We start from the raw sequence: 22,429 nt of genomic DNA, 5'->3' as shown, positions 1-22,429 counted from the left end.
CTCTGTTCGACATGGAGTAGGCATACTTGGTCCTTCAGAGAATGCATATTTGAACGAACGTGAGTTAGAAAACAAAGAGGAGTCTAGGTGATTGAGGTACATCTCTGAACTTCTGAAGGTGACAAACATCCCCGAGCTGGGTCTTGGTACCACTGATGGGATCTAGAAAGACTTCCAGCCCAGGATGATCCTAGTTCACATTGAAATCATTAAGTCATTCACTAAGATGGAAGAAATTCAGAGGAATTTCTATTTCTCCACCAGGTGCTGGCCTGGGCAAAGCAGCATCAGCAGAGACTAGCAAGTGCTCTGGCTGGGCTCATTGCCAAACAGGAGTTGCTGGAAGCTTTGCTGACTTGGCTGCAGTGGGCTGAAACCACGCTTAGTGATAAGGACAAAGAAGCCATCCCCCAGGAAATTGAAGAGGTGAAGGCTCTCATTGCAGAACACCAGGTAAAGTAAATGCCATCCTACCGCCCCCCCCCCCCCCCCCCCCCGTCTTCTCTGGTATTTTCTTTCTTTCACTGCTGTAGTGCTCAAAAGATTGCTTTGTACCTTCACGTCCATTCCTCAAACACACTCCTCAGCTCCTTCCAACTGGGTTTCTAATTCTACCACTGCCTTCAAACTTCTCACAGATAACTGAACTTTGACGGTCTCTCCTCTTCATCTGTTATCTTCCCAAAACCCTTTCCTGATTGGCCTCTGTGAAGTTACACTCATGGGCACTGTCTCAGATTGGTTCCACCCCTGCCCCCCTGGCTCTCACATTCTAAGTGGCAGTTTTATACTCCATTCATCTCTCTCTCCCTCTCCCCCTCTCTCTCCCCCCCCCCCTCTCTCTCCCTCTCCCCCCCTCCCTCTTTCTCTGATCTCACCCTTGCTGGTTTCATTGCTCCATGTTTGCATTTTCTACTATCTGCTGCTGTGAACATCTCCCGAGATGTCCACCGTCAGAACGTCAAATATGCAGCTATATAATCTTATTTAAAAAAAATCATTTCTTGCCCCAGCTGGTTTTGCTCAGAGGATAGAGTGTCAGGTTCGATTCTGGTCAAGGGCACATGCTCAGGTTGCAGGCTCTATCCCCAGTAGGGGGTGTGCAGGAGTCAGCCAATCAATGATTCCCTCTCATCATTGATGTTTCTGTCTCTCCCTCTCTGAAATCAATAAAAAATACATATTTTAAAAAGTCATTTCTCCTGTATATCCTGCCTGTTTTAAACTCTGAAATGATGGACAAAACACTAACCTTGATCTGTTTGCTTGTTAGTCTAACTTACATTTACAAAGAGAAACGTTGTGTCGGCTTAGGTGGTTAAGCAGTAAACATTGCCATTATTATTTTAATAAAAAGATAAGGTGTCGGTGTCTGTCATGGCCCTGCACTGTCTCAGGCCATGTTCTCTGTGATCAAAGGTATTAAAGTGATCAGAGTTCTCCAGTGTAACAAATATTCCAGAAATGTGTCATTTTTCACAGTCATCTGCCTCCTCCTTTCCCCATCTTTTTTCACTGCAGCCTCTGCCTTTGCTGCATAGTCCAGATAGAGGGATGCATATAGTAATAATTATATATATATATCACTGACAATATAGTCAACACGAATAATAAGCCTAAGGAGACAAGGTAAGAAATGGCAAGATAGTCATTTAAATATAAACTTAACCTGAATAATGTTTACCCTCCTTGGCAAAGCATACTCATTGACAGAAATATTTAAACATATCCCCATTTAATGTGGATGCTTTTTGTCACTGTATACCACAGCCATCTTAAATATGTAGGTGAAGTGTGCCACGGAAGAGTCTTAGGGGCCACCCCAGTGAACTAGTTCCTTTGCAGACAAATGCTCACTTTAAGATCCTTTGAAGAGCGTGGACACTTGATTCTGGCTGGTGCACACACAGGTTCCGCTATTCACACAGCCGCTCCCAAGCGTGGTCTTCAAATGACAACCAACTGCTTGTGTAATCCTGGAATTACTTAGCAGCAATAACATTTTATAGTCTTTAGGAATGAGTAAATGCTATGTCGTGATGGTTTAGTTCCCCTATTCCCCCAGCCCCCCTAAAGATAAAACATGATGATTTATTTGTTTTTCAGAAATAATAGTGTGGTCCTTTTATCCTGTTGTTTTTAGTTCATTTCTAAAGGTGGCTTTCTCTGGCATACTTGTATTTAATTGATATGAATTCTTGCTTTTCAGACCTTCATGGAGGAAATGACCAGAAAACAGCCTGATGTGGATAAAGTTACCAAAACCTACAAGAGGAGAACAGCTGATCCTTCCTCGTTGCAGTCCCACATTCCCGTCTTGGATAAGGGACGAGCAGGAAGTAAGCCGTGGCCAAGTTCTTTAAAACGAGAATGGTGAAGCAAGGAAGTTGGCTTTCTTTTGTTTTGGTTTATTGTTTGAAGTTTTGGAGCAATTGGTGATTCTACATGAGCTCTCAATTCTAAAAGGTTTTCTTGAAAGAATACATGGGCTCAAATTTCATAGCCACTCATTTTAAAATAAAGAAAAAGACACGTCCAGGTCAGAATGTATAAGTTCATTGGCTTGAAGTCTATCTTTTCAATTCGTTAGAAGAAACTGAAAAGTTTGCAAGAAGAACAGAAATCATCAGCCCCTTTGAATTGTCTCGTTTTGCTTCTGTTGTGGAAATAACCTTAGAGTGGAATGGAACAGAAATGGCCGTGACCTGGATAAAGTTCCTGACCTATCTGTTCAGTAGTGACCAGCAATCTGATAGATTTTGCCCATGTTTGTATGATTGTAGGCTACCTTGACCCAATGAAGTAACATTAAAAAAATAATAGCTAGCTTGGAGAATATTTTTAAAAAGCACAATTTATATCATCCATGTGTATATTTCTGAATGGTGCTATGATTTAAAAAAATGGTTTCAGATCTATTGTAGTCACTGTGTTGCACTAGGAGGCAAAGCAACAAAGTGGTTAAGAACTCTGGAAACAGACTCCTTAGCTGTCCTCATCACTCACCAACTGGGAAATGTAACCTTCGACAAGTTACTGAGCTCGCTCTCTCTCTCTCTCTCTCTCTCTCTCTCTCTCTCTCTCTCTCTCTTAGCTTCAGTGTTCTCATCTGTAAAAGGGGATAATTATAACCTCATTGGACTGTGGTGAGGATTAAATGAGCTACTGTTCCTGAAGTGCTTAGCATACTTTCTGGCAGATAGTTAAATGCCCCATAAATATTAGCTTTTGATATTCTGACATGTGTAAAGCCCCATGGGAGTTAGGAATTCTGGGCAAATCCCAGATGGACAGCAACTTCCTATATGACCTTAAGCCACAGTAATTTTTCTAAGCCACAGTTAACTATTTAGTGAGGAAAATGTGTTGAGACAATTGTTCTGTGAAGTTGTAGACATTGGTGAAAAGTAGCCAGAAAGAGGGAGAAAACTTTAGTGAGGCGGCAAGTGGTGTGTGAGACTACGCATGGGAAACACAGTGTCAGTGGGAAACGGACTTGGGTGAAAGCTAGTGTCCTACTTCCACATTGGATTGGAATTGTTCAGTATCTCGTTCTGACTCTAATGGATGCCCAGTATCTCTTGCCCTCATTTGCCCTCACCTGTCCTGCTTTCAGTCTTATTCTCTGTGAAGGGCAACTAGGTTTATGTAACTGATTCTGACTGTTCTCACTACCTTGGGAGATTTCTGTTATCATGCCTTAACAAAGAGATGCCTTAACAAAGAGAAGGGTCACAACGTACTTCATTCTCATTGAAATGGCATGAGTATGAAGCTCAAAATGGTCTTAAGCGTACATTTATTGAGAGAGCTTTCCAGTACTTAAATGCACCTGCCATTGATATTGGGCATCATCTAAACAGGGTATTTCCCGCTGTGCTACCCAAGAATGAAGTTGATTCAGCCTTAGCTAGGAACAAATAAAGGCCAAACCTTATCCTATTTCAGAAGCCCGGAAACTGCCGTCCTAACTCAAGTTTTATTTTAACAGGAAAACGCTTCCCAGCCTCCAGCTTATATCCCTCTGGGTCACAGACACAAATTGAAACCAAGAATCCCAGGGTCAACTTACTGGTGAGCAAATGGCAGCAAGTCTGGCTCCTCGCATTGGAAAGGAGGAGGAAGCTTAATGACGCCTTGGACAGACTAGAGGAGGTGAGAACCTCGCATGGATATCCCGCACTGTATTGTCATTTGCTCTGTTTACTGGGACACATTGCCAACGTCTTGGTTTTTCAACTTTCCTGACAATACTTAAGCAAACTCCTGCTATTTGAGTGTGTATTTTACTTCTAAAATTAATACCATAAGTATGTACATTTATGGTGGGTGGGGGGGAATGTGATATGTGGAACTGGGACTTAGGGAAGCAATAAAGTGAAAAAATAATATGTTTCAACATAATCAGAAACTGACTTAAGAAAAGATCTAGCCCTGACTGAGTGGCTCCATTGGTTGGAGCATCACCCCCTGCACCAAAAGGTTGCAGGTTCGATCGCTATGGGAGGCAACTCATCAATGGTGAGGATTTAAAAAAAAACCCACACAAGATCTAGCTTGACATATGTTTGCTTGGTGGTATTAACTAGCAAATATAACCATTTATAATTCAGATATTTGCCTTATAGTCATTCTTTGATCTGAGAGTTAGGGTTTCAGATGGTGAAACGGGGCCATTGTTAGCAGTCTCGGGGAGTGCCAGTTGCAGACAGAGAGTTGTGCTGCTGAACTGGGCCTGCTGCCCAGTGGGCACAGAACTTACCCGTGGCGTGACTTTGGCACTGTCAGGAATTTTCAGTTTGACTTTTTTGGGGAGTTTGATTTTCCCCTGTATTTGTAAAGAAAAGCCAGAATGACCACAGTGACAGTAATAAACTTTACAGAAAAAAAATTTTTTCTGTGTCTCCTTTGTAAGGTTATACCTTTATTTGAAGTGGGAAAGATACCTGTATTACCTAGAGGCTCATTAAAAATAACTTTCTTCATATAAGCTATAGCTTGAGCACAGCATTAACCCCACCAAAATATCTTCTGCCCTTTTCAGCTGAGGGAATTTGCTAACTTTGATTTCGATATCTGGCGCAAAAAATACATGCGATGGATGAACCACAAGAAATCTCGGGTGATGGACTTCTTCAGGAGAATTGATAAAGACCAGGATGGGAAAATAACCCGACAAGAATTTATTGATGGCATTCTTTCCTCAAGTAAGTCCCAAGAGAAGTGACTGAAATGGATGTAATTTTTAAAGAAAACAAGCACAGTTTAAAATTGTGGGGCCAGTAAACTCGTGTTACCGATAAAGCTTCGCCTTTAAACTTGGCTATGAAGTTACCACTCTCAAAAAAAAAGTGCCTTTGGTAAAATTTATGGCTTTGGAGTCAGACACCCTTAACTAATGGTGTTTCGTCACACCACTGAAGCTGTGTCCTCATTAGTATAATAAGGTTAATAAAATGTGATTCTCAGATTGTTTGTGTTGCTTGGCAAAATGGAAATCAGCAAGCCAGTCTCTTCCTTTTCTTTCTGATTGACATTCTGAGCTAACATTATCACTAGTAGGAAATTAGGACTCTTTCATATAAACGTGGGAAGGTACACATCATCCTCTTGTTTGATGGTCTGGTCATGTGTATGTGATAGCTCTGGCACGTATTACTGGAAGTCATTCTTAAAGTAAATTTCATATAAATTATTCCTTAAGGAAAGTGGTAGTTGAAACATTTGAAATTTGCTAATGTTAAATAGTTATCAACCTAGAAAAATAGCAATTTCAAATGATTTACCCTAGGAGTAATTAAAGATAAATTTAGATCATATACATACATATATATATATATATATATATATATGTGTGTGTGTGTGTGTGTGTGTGTGTGTGTGTGTGTGTGTAGTGATTTCATTTGTTATTATATAAATCAATTTTTAAAAAATATTTTAATATATTTTATGACCCTGATAATTTAATCAACCACATTAAAATTAAAATGTACAACTGAGAATGTCTTGAGGAGGAAATTAAGTTACACTGCCTACTATTTTTTTTAAAGACTTAAGTCTTTTTATAAAATGTTATAATAAGTAGCAGGTCTTATAAAGTTTAATTGGAAATATCGTGTGGTTTATACTGAGAGTATCTTAACTATCACTTGTATGTGGAATCTAAATAAAGAGTCAAACTCATAGAAACAGAGAAGAGTGGTTGCTAGGTTCTGGGGGAATGGTAAAAGGTTGGTAAAGGGATGCAAACTTTCAGCTCTAAGATGAATAAGGCCTGAGGACCTCATGTGTGACATGGTGACTATAGTTGATAACACTGTATTGTATAATTGAGAATGGTCCTTAAATGCTCTCTCACACACACATAAAAGATAAATACATATGTGAGGCAATAGATATGTTAATTAACTAGATAGAGGAATTCTTTCCCTGATATATACAAATATCAAATGATTACACTGTACATTGTAAATATCTTAAAACCCTGTCAAGTAAGTAACACTACTTGCTGTTGTTTTGAAAATATGTAGAGTTCCCTACCAGCCGCCTGGAGATGAGCGCAGTCGCAGACATCTTTGACAGAGACGGTGATGGCTACATTGACTACTATGAATTTGTAGCTGCCCTTCACCCAAATAAGGATGCATACAAACCTGTCACCGATGCTGACAAAATCGAAGATGAGGTACTCACTGTCTTTCCACCGCTTGTAGCAACATGACTGCACAGTGTGTTCTGCCAGATCTCATGCACAACTCATGCAGCCCTTTTATTTATTTCCATGTTTAGCAGCTGGTCAGGGTATTAAGAATTCATTATGTAATAATAACATTAAAGTGGATATCTCATTATTGTTTTTGGCAGGTGACGAGGCAGGTAGCTAAGTGTAAATGTGCAAAACGATTTCAAGTTGAACAGATTGGAGACAACAAATACAGGGTAAGTTTTCAAAGTAACTTTGTAGTTCTTTTAAAGCATAAAACTAAAAATTTGTTTGTAATTTGATCTGCATTTTTTTCTAGGAGTGCTAATTATTTATTTTTACCTCATATAAAAATTGAATGGTGTATGACTTTCTAACTCTCATCATTTTAAATTACATAAAAATAGCGTGCATTTTCTGTATAAGGACGTACCTTTAACATGTACATTCCCTTTAAGAAGAAAAATATTTGCAGAAAAACACAGTACTTATATTTATATTGCTTCATATGACTTTACTAAAGGCCCGGTGAATGGATTCGTGCACCCGTGGGGCCCCTTGGTGTGGCCTGTGGGGATTGGGCCGAAACCAGCAGTCCAACATCCCCTGAGGGATGTAGTACTGTGCGAGGCGGCAGGCGGCTGGGGAGGCGCCCGAGGCGAGGCCCGGTGCCACACCGCTCCTGCTCACCCCGGCCCCAGTGCGCCTGCCGCCACCTCCACTCAGCGGGCTCGCTGCCGCTCCACTGTGGTCTCTGCACACCCGTCCTAGGGCAATGCTGGTGCGCCCATGACCGAGAAGCAGCGGTGGGCTCGCGCCCATTCATTCCCGATGCCAGTCCCAATCCCGGTCCTAGTCTGGATGGGGGAGGGGCGCGCAGCGGAAGTGTCCGTGGGAGAGGCTCACATGGCCGCAGCTCCACTCTCCAGCCATGAGCCCGGCGTCTGGCACCTGTTGGTTAGCTGAGCGGTGCTCCCGCTGTGGCAGCTCATTGACCACCAGGGGGCAGCTCCTGCGTTGAGCGTCTGCCCCCTGGTGGTCAGTGCACATCATAGCGACCGGTGGAATGGTTGCTTAGGCTTCTATGTATATATAGATAACCTATTTTATATGATTACAGGTAAGTTTTCATCTTTTCAATAATAAAGGTATTCCAGGCCAGAACAACAAAATTAAAAATGTTGTCTAATTTTTATAAAATGAAAAAGAGGCAATGTTTTCCACTTGTACGGTAGTATTCCCTTTTATTCAGAATCTCAATAACTTGGTTCACCTTCCTCAAAACAATTACTTGAAGACCAATGTGACTTCATCACTCTTTCACATTTTTGGAACGTCTCTGATATGTAGTAGCTAGATAGAAAATGTGCCAGGTATCCCCTAATACAGTATATTACTTACAAATGAAACATTATTCGTTTTTATTTTTATATTTACATATTGAAAAATTATCATCTAAGTATTTGAATTTTCAGTTTAAATTTGAAACCCAAAGATTTTCAGAAAATTTACATAGGGAATTTTCTGATTATTGGGTTTGAAGTTGGATACCTGCACATCTCTAAACTAGATGCTATATCTAGAAGCCCTGGGTGTGAGTGTGTATGTATTCTAGAGCCATATAGAAAGTTTCCTGTTGAACTAATTATATCTTTCTTCCATTTTTCATTTTTTTATCAGTTCTTCCTGGGAAATCAGGTATAATTCAGTGGAATGTATTCGCAAGTTCCCAATGATTTTTTTAAACTTTAATTCATAGTCATTAAAGCTTGCCATGGCCAATCTTCCCCATGCTGCCCCCCTAGCTACTACATCGTTGGTTGGCGTGGTGGTTCTGTAAATGCTACAAGGGTCCTTGATCCAGGATCCCTTTTTGCCTTGTGTCTCAAATGAGGAGATTACTTTTAAGCAAACCAGATAATGAACTGTGGCTTGGCTGGTTACAGTGTCACAAATGCCATTTTCGGTTCCCATTGTTGATAATACTATTAGCCTAGGGCTTATGCCAGTACTCACTGGAACACACATCCCTACATAGCTTCGTTGGTGTTTACCATTGAGGATGTGTGGTACACAGCAGCCAGAGAAGGATCAGCATCAGGCAGAGACACAAAGACAGGGTAGGGAGAGGCCTCAGTGGCACTCAGCCACAAATAATGTGTCCTCTCCAAAGCAAATATTGTCCATTTGTCCTAAATCAATTTAGAACTTTGCATCCTATGAGTAGAAACTTTAACCCTGGAGGTTTTGAATGTTGTAATTCCTTTTGAGAAAATGTATCTCTTGTAACTTACGAAATCTTAGTCACAATTTATGCCATTTTGACCTCACATTTAAGTCAGTGTATAAACTGTGTAGTGGTACTGCACATCAGAATTTTAGAACTAAAGACAAGAGCAATCATGTTTTGATTGAAACAAGGAGGATGTTTTTTTACTATGTGCTTTTGGAAAGAGCGGTGCTATTATAGTACCTGACCATATCATATTAGTTATTACTCTGCCTCGTAGTTTTAAGCCCATATTACATCTTAATCTTCAAATTATCTACGATCCCCACTTATTCAATCACATAATCGTTTCAAATAGAAATGTTTAGTTAATTTGAATAGAGGTTTTTAAAACTTCTATATGTTATAATACATAAAAAAATTAGTTTCTATTCTTGTTATTTGGAGTAGCAGTTAAGCTAGCATCATTTATTTGCAGAAAGGATTAAATACCTCAAAAGGTTTTCTTTCGTTGAAAGCACAAAGAACAGCATTAGTCTATTTTTTCTTGTCTCATAATTTGGCTCTTGGGAGAATTAAGGAAATTCTGAAGACAATGTTAGATAATGTCTTCTCAAATTGAAATTTAAAATCATCTGTGTATTAAAATTGAAATTTCACATGTGTAAAGTACTTCAGCCAGTTCCTTAAAACTTTTGTTTTGAATGTAATCCTGGACCAAAAATGTCTGGTCTGATTATCTGGTTACTTAAGGGTAATTTTCTTTCAATCCCCTCCTTTCCCTTTGCTTATCAGCAGCACCAAATTTTTTTTCTAACAAAATAAGTATATATATTTTTTATTTTTTACACTTCAAATACATTATAGGAATAGGTTCAATGATAGAAAAGTTAAATCTCAAGGCTTAAAAATTGACTTAGAATTTGCAATATAAAAAGGGTTGATGTAAAGCGCATGAGTTCCTGCCGGTGCATTTTACATGCCTCTGAGGTCCTTCTGAGTTTCAGGGTCTTGAATGGTTGGCTTTGTTTTAGGGTTCACTTCCTGAAACTCAGTGGTTCAGCATATTGAAGGGTAGCAGATTGCTTCTACTTAAAATTTTCTGTTTATCCATCATGAGCCTAGGCAAATAGTCAAAGTCACAATTGTATTTTACCTGCCTTTAAAAAAAAAAAAAAAAGCTATGTAGGTGTAATTGACTGTTCATTTTGCTATGGTATCTGCTGGGTTGGCAGCCGTGAAATTCAATATGGTGCTTTTTATAAGTTGGATATGAGCCTATTAGAAATGATTTAAAAGTATAAAATTATTTCTCATGGGCTTTCAAAACAAATCAACCTTGTGATCAGAAACTACGTGTAGTCTAGACATGTATTCAGGACTTGCAGAATTTATAGCATATCCAAGTGATTGGAGATCCGTGGAAAGGGCAAGACAAAGATGACTGCTTATTACAGTCAGCAGTTATGGTACACACAGTTTGAAGAGAAAGTCTTTTAGATTAGAAAGCTGTATCATTAATGTGCCAGTGACTGTCCTAATGTTACAGTAATATAAAATGGCACATTTGTCCAGTCTTTAACAAATGGGCTTAACAGGTTATTAGCGATGCAGAAATTTTATTTGACTGTGAAATATTTATTGGTTATGTTCATTTACTACTTTATCACCTTATGAGTTTATGAAGATTTCTCCCACAGATTTCAATGGCAAAGTTTTAGTGTAAGAGGAGGTTTTAATGAAGAAGAATCAGAGTTTACTACATCTTCTTTAGAATCATCTTGCTTTGTATAAACCCTGGGCAAGTGGGCCCGTGCTTATTTTCATGGCTGTTTGATTTCTAGAAACATTTTTCAATCACCACTTTACTAATGTATCTGTCATGAGAAAGAAAAATCATTTTTAGAAGAAATCTTCCATATTCTACTTGATAACCTTTGTTATCTTTTTTTCAAACTATTTCCTTTGGGCTAAATCAGCATGCAGCAGCCTAACGCAGATCATTACACACCCCTTTTTCTGAGATTTTACTAATCGCTGTGACCTAAGCAAAACATTAAAGTTGGTTGCTTACGCTACTGCAGATCACACACTACCCGTTAGTGTAGAATGAGTAGTGACAATTAGAGGGTCTTCTTCCTTCATCTTCACAGTTTGGAGACTCCCAGCAACTGCGACTGGTCCGAATCCTGCGAAGTACCGTGATGGTTCGCGTCGGAGGCGGGTGGATGGCACTGGATGAGTTCTTGGTGAAAAACGATCCTTGCAGGGGTAAGGAGATACCTATGTTGAGATAATAGCACCATAAAAGGATGTCGATTTTGTATTCGTTTCTAGCAACAAAATCACGCTCGGGTATAATTTTGGTCATTTATTTACAATAGTGCTTCACATTTGTCTGTCAGCCTGAAGTGTCCAGAGAACTTGTGGCAGTCATTAAACCATGTTCTTCTCGTTGCTTTTTTACTTCTCTGGATAAACATGGGACTGGAGGCAAGAAATACTAGATTTCCTTTCTGAGACGATCCCATCTGCAATTTTCAAAATGAGCAATTGCACCAACCAGGGGAAGGATTTCATCTCTCATTAAATAGCCAAGTAGGAGGGGAAAAAAATTGAGGTGATGGATACTGAAGATACTGGATAGTAAAAGTTTAAAAGTGAAATTTTTTATGCAATTAGGAGGAGGTGAGGAAAGCAATACTTAAAGATTAAAAAACAACAACAAGAATTGATAACGCGACTCTGACTTTGAAGTAGCAGAACATTAAAAATATAGACATAAACTATAGCTCTCGCCATGTCTGCCAGCCTAAGAGCCCTTGATCAGCTTTTAATTTTCCTTATTTTTCAGACTCTGTTGTCAGTTTTTGAATCCCTAATTGATTCACCTTACAAGTGGTCATTTGATTACCATTTCTAGTTAGCTCCCATGGACTCATCAGTAGGCCCATTTTTCTTTGAAAAAGACAAAAAAGACTTTTGTGCTTTTCTTGAACCCATTTTAATCCCTTTAAACAAACAAGAACAAATGTTGGTGCCAGCACTATCAGGCTAGCAAGTGGGAGGTCATGGTTCCCCCAGTGGGCTCTTGGTTACCGAGGTTACCACTGAAGACACAGGTGTGGTGGGTGAGTTCCTCTGTGGTCAGCAGGCCTCTCTGCCAAGGCCACCGTAGGATGATCACACAGCCATACCTAGGAGCTCTGCTGTCTGCAAGTCAAAAGGTGTAAAATCACACAATTTTCCTTGTTGTTTCGTATTTTGAAAATAATGCAGCCTAAGGTAATGTAGTTCCTTTTATGAAACAAAGAGATTAGAGCAGTGATGGCGAATATATGACACGCGTGTCAGAGGTGACAAGCGAACTCATTCTTTTGGTTGATTTTTCTTTGTTAAACGGCATTTAAATATATAAAATAAATATCAAAAATATAAACTTTGTTTTACTATGGTTGCAAATATCAAAAAATGTCTATATGTGACACGGCACCAGAGTTAAGTTAGGGTTTTTCAAAATGCTGGCACGCCGAGCTCAAAAGGTTCACCATCACTGGATTAGAACATGCGGTGTTCTATTGGGTTGCTTAGGAAAGTTAGTGTGACTGTGCAAAGTCTTCTAAATACATTTTCCTTATTGAGTCAAACCTTTGAGTACTTTTCTTGATGCAACTTTTCTCCTAAATGTGTGCCAAAGGCCGGACCTGAGCACCCCTTTGCATATTCAACTACTGACTGTACTTTGTTTCTTTTCCTGCTAACAGTATTCTTTAATGTGATTGATCTCCTGTGTCATTTTTTCTAGTTCATCATCATGGGACTAAAATGTTACGTTCGGAATCAAACTCTTCAATTACTACTACTCAGCCTACTATAGGTTGGCAACCCCTCTCTTTGCCTCTCCCCTCTTACCTTTTCTCTTCCCTACTTTTACATTCCTGCTTTAATTATTTGTTTTAAAATAACACGCTTCATCCATTGCGTATGGCTTACGTCATATCCAACTGAGCTGGTGCTTCCAAACGTAAAGTCTGAACATTGCACACACTTGCAGTGTGTTGCAAGCGTAGGTGATGTGTAAGTGGTCAAGCACACGCTAACACGCTGCATCGGGTTCTCGTGGAGTGTTCTCCGTGCGCACATGTGTTCGTATGAGTGTGGCATCACTGATGACCTCCCGGATCCCTGGGTCTGGTGTTTGTTATTGCATGTTGGTAAAAGAGAGCTTTTCAAAGCATAAAATAAAAATACTAGCTGCCTCATTCCAGTGAAAAACCTGAGAGTTTCAATGTTGTCATCATGATTAACAAGCCATCTGTCCTTCTGTGTAACTCTATTGTTGGATTAATCCCAAAGTTAAAATACTGGCATTCTCCTTACCTCAGCAGCACATGCAAAAGGCACAGTCCCTGCTTGACTGGCTTGTCTTCTCAGTGTGCGGAAAGGGTCATGAACCCATGTGGGCATCAGTAGCTGGTGGATTAACAATATTTTAGCATGAGCTTTCCATTTTCATGCTGACTCTTTCTTTGATAGTGGTTATTCTGGCTGGTGTCTGGTGTTAGAATAAACACACTTTTTCTTTTCTTTCCCAAACTGACTTGTATCCAAAAGGAATGCATTGTAACGGAATGCATTCGCCTTTTTGTTATGCTGAGTTGGAGTTGGCATGGAAAAAGGTGTTCTCAAATCCTCAGCGTAATCGGTGGCGCCAGGTGGTCGTTCTTCCCATAAATGATTGAGCGCCTCTTGTTTTCCTTCCTCTTCTGTTTTGTGTGCCTCGTTGTGTGTTATGCGATCCAGCTAAAGGAAGGACGAACATGGAACTTCGGGAGAAGTTCATTTTAGCAGACGGTGCCAGTCAGGGTATGGCCGCTTTCCGACCCCGCGGCCGAAGATCGCGGCCTTCATCGCGTGGAGCTTCACCCAACCGATCAACATCTGTGTCCAGTCCGGCTGTCCAGGCGGCCTCCCCGCAGGTCCATGCCACCAGCACACCCAAGGTAGGACTCGGCTGGGAAATGTGTTCCTCCTCTCATGCAATCAGTGTCTTGAGTATACTTCTGAATGTTGGAGGACCCTAGAATCTCTGAGCTTTCTCCATTATGGTCCTTCTCACAATATGGCAAATGAAGGATGATTCTTATTTTTTTAAATATATGCTTTTGCCGTATGGCCCCTGTAGAGACTGGGAGCTGCTTTTGTTACCTTTCAGATTGGTTTTTCTTTGTGAAGCTTCATTCATTTATTTGGTTGTGTATGATTTGCCATCAGATCTTTCCACGTATTTATAATTATTATTGTTCTTACTGTGAAATGTGAGTCTTTGCTATGAGTATCTCTTTCTGTGGCTTTGTGTTTTACCTGCTATCCTTTACGTTTGATTTGCCATTGTTCCATACAGATCCTCCATCCTTTAACACGCAATTATGGTAAACCATGGTTGACAAACAGCAAAATGTCAACTCCTTGTAAGCCAGCAGAGTGCTCAGACTTTTCCGTGCCATCTGCAGAGGTATCGTAAGGCCCCAGATTTCAGTCTAACAGCCTTTCATTGAAACTGTCACCCACTAACATTGCTTTAACTCTCCCTTAATATATGTACTTTTGATACTGCTATGTCCTTTTTAAAAAATATATTTTTATTGCTTTCAGAGAGGAAGCGAGAGGGAGAGAGAGATAGAAACATCAGTGATGAGAGAGTATCATTGATCGGCTGCCTCCTGCACGCCCCCTACTGGGAATCGAAACCGCAACCCGAGCATGTGCCCTTGACTGGAATTGAACCCGGGACCTTCCAGTTCCCAGTCCAGTGCTCTATTCACTGAGCCAAGCCAGCTAGGGCGCTGCTATGTCTTTTTAATAGACTTGTATAAAATAAATATCAACCCACCAGTTCTTGGGAGATATGAAAGGAAAAGGTTAACAGAAAAGACAGATTTTAGATTTTTCTCCTTGTATAATGTCAGTTTAACATAGCCATACCTGCAGGTTCTGTACCTGATACTTAATTTTAATTTTCTCTCTTGGGAGAGTGAAGTACAAGAGATTACATCCAGACTTAAGTAAAGTTTCTTTTAAAGCTGATGGTATGCTTTTGCTTCTAGAGATAAGAAATGCAACCAGTCCCCTTTAGGTGAGAGTGAGAGGCAGTGTCGTTTGCAAGAGAAATCGCTTAACTAAAATAATTTCATTGAGTGTTCACTATAGGCAAGGTCTTTTTGAATGTCTGTTACACTTATTTCTGCCCCAAAACACTGGGTGGGTGAGACATAAGAGCAAGGGCTTATTCATACAAAAAATTATGTGTCATTTACAAAAGGTACATATCTTTATTGGACTTCAATGGCTATTATTATTCAAGCAAGCTCTAGCTTTTTTAATATGGCATGATACATGGGGATACAATATTTAGGTGATATAAAATTTGCCAAGATTAACACATAGATCCTTTACATTCAAGTGAAAGTCAACCATATATCTTTTAAAAGAACTTCTCTGTAAAATGACCAACATAGGCACCAAATAAGCACATGTTTGATTAGAAAAAAACCACAGTCATTAGGGGGAGAAAATCTATTCTAATAAAAGGGTAATATGCTAATTAGACCAGATAGATTGGTCATCTTCCAGACATCCTTCTGGACAAAGCTACAGTGGCGGGGGCCAAGGCAGGGGCGGTTACGGATAATCAGGCCAGCAGGGGAGCAGTTAGGGGGTGATCAGGCCGGCAGGGGAGCAGTTAGGGCAGTAAGGCTGGTAGGGGAGAGCAGTTAGGGGTGATCAGGCAGGTAGGCAGGTGAGCGGTTAGGAGCCAGCGATCCCGGATTGTGAGAAGGATGTCCAACTGCCGGTTTCAGACATCCCCCCCAAGGGGTCCCAGATTGGAGAGGGTGCAGGCCGAGCAGAGGGATTCCTCCCCACCCACCTCCCCATGCACGAATTTCATGCACCGGAGCTCTAGTCCCTAAATAACGTCTTTTGAGTTGAAGGAAGTATTTCAGGTTAAAGGCCAGAATCCAAGTATGAAAGTGATATGCTTTAGAAAGCCCTTTATGCTTTTTATAACACTTTCTGATCTATTATTTAATCCTCACATCAGTAATAAAACATAGGCAGGGAAACTGTTGTTTCCCTCATGCCTCAGATGGAAATGATGGAAATGACATTAATTATAGGGGTAGGAATGGGGCAGAAACAACTCATTCTTCAACTCCTCCTCATTCCCCAGCCCCTCATTTGCACTCCTCCCCCTAAGTGAGAAGCAGTAGTATCATAACATCTAGAGGTGTCTGTCACTCATGATGGATCTATTGTAGCAAAAACTGAGACCAGCTCAAGGAACCTCAAGCAACATGTTTGCTTTAAATATTTTGAGCTGCTGTGCTAGTTCAAAATTTTAAAAAGTAGAGATTCCTCAAATCAAAGTCTAAGCATGCTAATTTTGACTAAAAGAAAACTATGTTTTATGTCAAGTAGGCTCATCAGATAAAAAAAACACAACAACAAGCAAACAGACAAAACAGTGTACTTTATAGAAGGGCTTGAAAGGTAGGGTTTAGAACAATTCAAAACAACCAAGGCATTCTGAGAATAACGCTTTGGGTCTTCCGTGGTAATGAATTCTGCTACCTTGAGTGATATATTTTATAATTGCGGTTCCTTACTCTTTTATGGATAATTGAGATATTCTTAGTTAGAAATTTAACTGGATCAGAGATGTCAGATCTTGGGCAAATCACTTCCCTCCTCAGGCCCTCATTTTTCACATTTGTAAAAAAAAATTGTGATTAGATGAGTGGGAAGATTAATTATGGTTATATGTCTGAAAATATTTTGAAAACTTAAGTATTATATGTATCGAAGTCATATATAAATTCTATACTTATATATATATATGCATAGAATACATATGTAAAATATATGTATAGAACATATATGTATGGATACATATGTAAATGAATTACAAATATTACATTAATATTACAGATTTTTAACCCTGATGTATCAAAAGGTCTTACATATGCTTTATTAAACATTTATAACTATTTAATAAAGAAACAGTTCATTTTTTTAATGCACACATAATTTGGATTAATTTCTTTCAAATAGCTCCCTTTGAGTTCATCAAGGAATATGACAATCCCTACACTTCTCAGGAAATTGGTTTATTTATTTTTTTTTAACTTTCAGAGAGTTTTCAAAATGTTGTAGTGATCAATAAAAAATGCAGTTGTTTTAGGCTTATGATAAAATTTCAAAGTTATGATTGCTTTAGACAATCTCTGTGAACTCCTATGAGAATTATAAAAGAATTATCCCCAAACATTGCCTAAGTATTTTGTATGTAAGGACCACAGAAGGTCATGGAGCCAGAAAATGAAGTGGCATTTTACCAAGTTCTAAAACGTCACTTTTTCCCCCCAGTTAATTTGTTTAAGTGATGGCTATCTCGGCTTTACTTGTTTACTTTATTGTTCTATTTCTGTTGGTTTATTTCTGCCTAGTTTCCCAAAAGTGTTGGCTGTAGCCGAGTATCCAAGCATCATTTTTCAACCCCATCTCCTCTCTGTACCACACAGTCAGCATCGTTTCATCAGTATTTCTTAATTCCATACTATTTACTGACAGACTGGAAGATACTAACGTACTCACAGTTTAGTTTGTCTTTTTTCCCCTTGCCATCATTTGGGGATCTCCATTTTTGTGTTTGTTCTTCAACATGAATTCCTTGTCTTTGGAAGGTTCCCTTTGAATTCAGGGAGAGAATAAGAAATTAGTGGAGACAAGCAAGTGAGAACCCCAGGCCTCACTTCTGCTGAAGAGGTCTAGCAGAGGGTTCGCAGCCATCTTTAAAGTGTTGTCGGTGATGACCTCGAGCATTATCTTGAAATGTGCTTTCACTGATTGAATACAGGGAACACCAATACAAGGAAGCAAGCTTCGACTTCCAGGATATTTATCAGGGAAAGGCTTCCACTCTGGGGACGACAGTGGCTTGATAACAACTGCAGCTGCCAGAGTCCGAACACAGTTTGCTGGTGAGTGTGGTGCATGCCTTTTTTTTTTAAATCCTCACCTAAGGATATTTTTTCCGTTGATTTTTTTTAGAGAGAGTGGAAGGGAGGATGGAGAGAAAGAAAGAGACAGAGATGAGTGAGAGAGACACCTGGATTGGTTGCCTCCCACATATGCCTTGACCAGGGCCTGGGATCGAACCCGCAACTGAGGTATGTGCCCTTGACCTGTAATCGAACCAGAGACGCTTCGGTGCACAGGCTGACGTACTAACAACTGAGCCCCACCGGCCAGGGCGCATGTCTTGCTTTAGTGGCTTTTGAAGTACACTCTGAAGGTGGAAGTCCCCTGTCCTCCTTAGGAAGAAGTTATGAATTGATGATGCTGTGTTCCTTTGAAATGACACGTAGCCCCAGTCCTCCAACAAAGGTAGGGGATAAATGAGTCATGGGAGTAGGTGACTAGAAAACCCCTTTTGGAAAGTGCCAGAGAGAGATGAGAACAGAAGAAAACTACAATAGTATCCTACCCCTCTTAGCTGGAAAATCTTGGTCCTTCTGTCTTCTTGGAAAATGTCCTGGGCTCTATGTCAGGTGGTTAGAGAAACCCACCCAGACTGGGCCTGACACCAGTGCTTCTCATGTTCTCACAGAAGAGTGAGCCTAACCCCTGGGGTTCTGTGCTCAGCGAGCCTGAAGTTTCTTTAAAGTTTCAAGTCCTTTAAATTCCCATGTGCTTTGAATTACTTGTCCTCGGGCCAAACCTGCACCTAAGAGTTTGCTCCGTGTTTGCACTGCACGCATCTGGGTGTCCACACTACACTTGGGAAAGCACAGCCGTACATGAGAGCTGTGTTCTTTATATCTGTTTGTAGTGAATGGAATCCTCTTTTAAGCCCAAACCTAAATTGTGTTAGTAAATCCAGCTTTCTGTATATTGCATCTGCTTAGAGGGGGGCTACCTACCCTTGTGGAATGGAGAGAACCACGAACCCACAGTATTTTTTTTCTGAGTGCCCACAAGGTGTCAAGAGAAATTGCTGAGATTCAAGGTGGCATGAGGTTTCGGGAGCCTCTTGCAGATGGACCCAGTAATAAGGGTGACCCATCTCTGCCCTTTCTCCCCAGATCCCAAGAAGACTCCCAGCCGACCAGGAAGCAGAGCGGGAAGCAAGGCTGGTAGCAGGGCCAGCAGCCGCCGAGGCAGTGATGCATCGGACTTTGACATTTCAGAAATCCAGTCCGTGTGCTCAGATGTGGAGACTGCCCCCCAAACATACAGACCTTCGCCCCGAGCAAGCTCTCGGCCGTCCACAGCCAAGCCTTCTAAAATCCCTACACCGCAGAGGAAGTCACCGGCCAGCAAATTGGACAAATCCTCAAAAAGATAGTGCCATTGGTTCCACCAAGGCCCTTTCTTAAGCATTTATTATTTAAGTTTGAAAGATGTAAAATATGATGTAGAAATTATTGTGAAATATTGCAAGAGGTGAGTTTAAAATTCTGCAGATGGCCTTATTTGTGTATTTGTCTTTTTATTTTATCTGTATAATTTTTTGTCAGATACTCTGGGGTTAAAGTCACATTCTATGTGAGGGGAAGGTAGAGTGTAACATGCACTAACATTTCTGCACTGTAACGTCGGGAGCACACACTAAAATCAGTTCCCGTACCTGCAGGTAAGTCCACATCCTCTAAAGCCACAGCCCTATATGGGTAGCTGACGTTAAGGATACCTCATGACTTTTTCTCGTTTTTGTGGAAACTCTGAAATGGGGAAAGACACACACAAGGGAATATGTCAAGATGATTTTAATGTAAACTAAAAGCTGGAGTGTAGAAAGACAGACACATCCACACCCAGTTCTGTGAGTTGTATCTGACAGAGAACTCCCAGGAAGTTACTCGGAAGCACCCACTAGAGCTATGATGGTCAGGACCCTTGCACCATTTCTGTGCCATTTCTTCACGTGAGGCCAGAGGTGTCCTGGATGGTAGACCTATTATACTGTAAGAATATCATTATAAAGTGCATCCATATAACTGTGAGGTTTTCTTTTGCTTGAGTGGACAGTAGCACTTGTATCATTGAACTCATTTTGTATTAAAGCAATTTTTGCTTGCCGAAAGCTATGAAATAAAACATGTCCCTTAACCACATTGCTATGGAATTAATTTTTTTTCCCCCCCAGGGAAAAATCCGTGTATTTTTTTATGAGCAATATCAATTTGGAGTGACCAAAAGATACTTAAAAATGGGTTTATTTTGATTTCTCATCTGAAATAATCATGTTCTGGTATTATATCTATATTTAATAAATATATACATTTTAACTTATTATGTATACTCACTATAGAAAGATATTAGTATGCATTTAATAAAACATATTCACTTGAACATATGGAATACCTGATTATTTAAACTGAATTTTTTTCTGGCTTTTTGTTGTTGTTGTTAAAATAAAAGTTATATGTATGATGTATTTTACTAATAGTGTTAACAGGCTAAGCTTGGGGATATCAGTGATATGATATAATTATATAATAAAATTACATAAACTATTCATTCTACAAATCTACACTAATTAAAAGAGAAAGATGCAAATTGACCATACCTCTGTGACGCCCACCAGCCAATTAGGAGTGAGTATGCAAATTAACCCAACAAAGATGGCGGGGTAGTTTGCATACACAGGTGCCAAGCAGCCTCGGTCCTGGGTCAGGCGCAAAGCTATGCCCGCAGGCTCCCAGGACCATGGCTGGCTGGGAGTCGAGAGCAGCCACCCAGCTTGACAGCAGACAGCAGAGCCTGCTTGACTGTCACCAGGGCAACCCAGGAGCTGGCAAGCATGGCCCACAGGCAGCACCCAGCAGGGCCTGCTTGACCATCGCCACAGCAACCCAGGAGCAGGCAAGTGGGGCCGCAGGCAGCTCCCAGCACTGCCTGCTTGGCTGTAGTCACGGAGACCCGGGAGCAGGGAAGCGCGGCCCACAGGCAGCTCCCAGCATGGCCTGCTTGGCCGTCACCGGGGTGTGGAGCAGGCAGGTCCCACAGAGAGCAGAGAACCATGGGGAGTGGGCTTAAGCCGTCAGTAGGACATACCCTGAGGGCTCCCGGATTGGAGAGGGTGCAGATCAGGCTGAGGGACACCCCCCCTGCTGTGCACAAATTTCGTGCAATGGGCCTCTAGTATATTGAATAAGTGCCAACCATCTGATAGCCAGGCAGTGGCCCTGAGTCTACAGGGTTCCTGTTCTCTTCTATTCAAGGGGGAAACAGTTAATAAAGAAAGAAATCACCAGAACACATAAGCTGAATACAGGAGATATGTGACAGGGTGACTGATTTTATTACAGTAATATAGTAATATTCTTCTGGCCTGTGTACCTTTAAAAAGCAAATGACAGACTTCCTAACTACAAAAATGATGTCAAATATAACGAGAAGGATGGCAGATTGTTACTTTGGGTATGACAGGTCATGACTTTCCCCATAACTCTGCAAATTTATTTCAGCAAATAGCCATGGTGGCGTTCAGATTCAAGGGGGTAATATAGGTTCCCTGCATGGCCTTTTTCATGGAGGCAAAGTTGAAGAGTCTGGAATTTCCACAAACAGAAATTAGGTGCCATTCTTAAGTGATAGTAATTACTTCTTTCTTGAAAGCATAGGTCTCAGGTGGGAGCCTTGATGGAAAGGGTAATTCTAACCTAAGAGATCACATGTTGTAATTCTTTCATTTGATTATAAGCCTGTCACCCAAGATGGCAGTTGAAATTGTTGTTTTTCCTTTGGTGCTTTGCATGGGATCCCATTTCCATTTCAAAGACAAATGTAAGGGAATGATTTTATCTCAGCTTGTTTGAATGCTACCCCTGTTAAAGAGCTAGGGGTTTTGATTTTTTTTAGTAGTAAAATAATCTTTTGGAGAAAAATAAGTGCTTTAAAAAATATTTCAGAGATGTCTTCGGGAACTGCTACTAGTTAGCAATGGCCCTCAGGGGAACTTTTCAAATGTAGATGTCTGATACTTGTTTCCTCTTGAGCTAATCCTAGAGCCTCAAGTTTCATTGAAGGCAACAGACAGTCCTCTTCTTATACACATTCCTCTTTTCCTCTTTTTTATTTTGGTTTTGTTTACTTCTTGCCTGCCTGCCTTAAAACACACACACACACACACACACACACACACACAAATACAGGACATGGGAATGAATCTCAACTCTAAATATCTTAATGTAAAGGCTGGTTCTGTTAAGAGGTAAACAGGCATATTCAACTTTTTAAGAGTTTTGGAAAAATTGGGATCAGTAGTACCAAACTAGATGTGCTTAGGGGCGCACCACCAACTGGAGCTCAGGTACTTTTATAAAGAAGAGGCAGGCCCTAGGTGGTTTGCTCAGTGGGTAGAGCATCAGCCTATAGACTGAAGGGTCCAGGGTTCGATTCTAGACAAGGGCACAGGCCCGGGTTATGGG

At 40.5% G+C, this 22,429-nt stretch overlaps 1 protein-coding gene across 1 annotated transcript in view; it reads left to right on the top strand.

Annotated features, from left to right (window-relative positions):
- The window catches only part of DST (dystonin), a gene marked incomplete at its 5' end in the record, with an annotated part of 425,995 nt that extends 405,638 nt beyond the window's left edge, over window positions 1-20,357 (top strand). Inside the window, 13 exons of the mRNA XM_081094138.1 lie at window positions 265-453; window positions 2,210-2,339; window positions 3,992-4,155; window positions 5,045-5,207; window positions 6,531-6,685; window positions 6,865-6,939; window positions 8,384-8,401; window positions 11,087-11,204; window positions 12,739-12,810; window positions 13,737-13,936; window positions 14,338-14,448; window positions 17,851-17,974; window positions 19,079-20,357. Coding sequence (XP_080950264.1) covers window positions 265-453; window positions 2,210-2,339; window positions 3,992-4,155; window positions 5,045-5,207; window positions 6,531-6,685; window positions 6,865-6,939; window positions 8,384-8,401; window positions 11,087-11,204; window positions 12,739-12,810; window positions 13,737-13,936; window positions 14,338-14,448; window positions 17,851-17,974; window positions 19,079-19,341 — 1,782 coding nt within the window. The 3' untranslated portion in view covers window positions 19,342-20,357. The remainder of the gene's footprint in view (window positions 1-264; window positions 454-2,209; window positions 2,340-3,991; window positions 4,156-5,044; window positions 5,208-6,530; window positions 6,686-6,864; window positions 6,940-8,383; window positions 8,402-11,086; window positions 11,205-12,738; window positions 12,811-13,736; window positions 13,937-14,337; window positions 14,449-17,850; window positions 17,975-19,078) is intronic.
- Window positions 20,358-22,429: the final 2,072 nt, after the last annotated feature.

The sequence above is a fragment of the Myotis nattereri genome (genome assembly GCF_964212035.1).
Source record: "Myotis nattereri genome assembly, chromosome: 6".
Lineage (NCBI taxonomy): Eukaryota > Metazoa > Chordata > Mammalia > Chiroptera > Vespertilionidae > Myotis > Myotis nattereri.
This window is presented reverse-complemented; position numbering and strand designations above follow the sequence as displayed.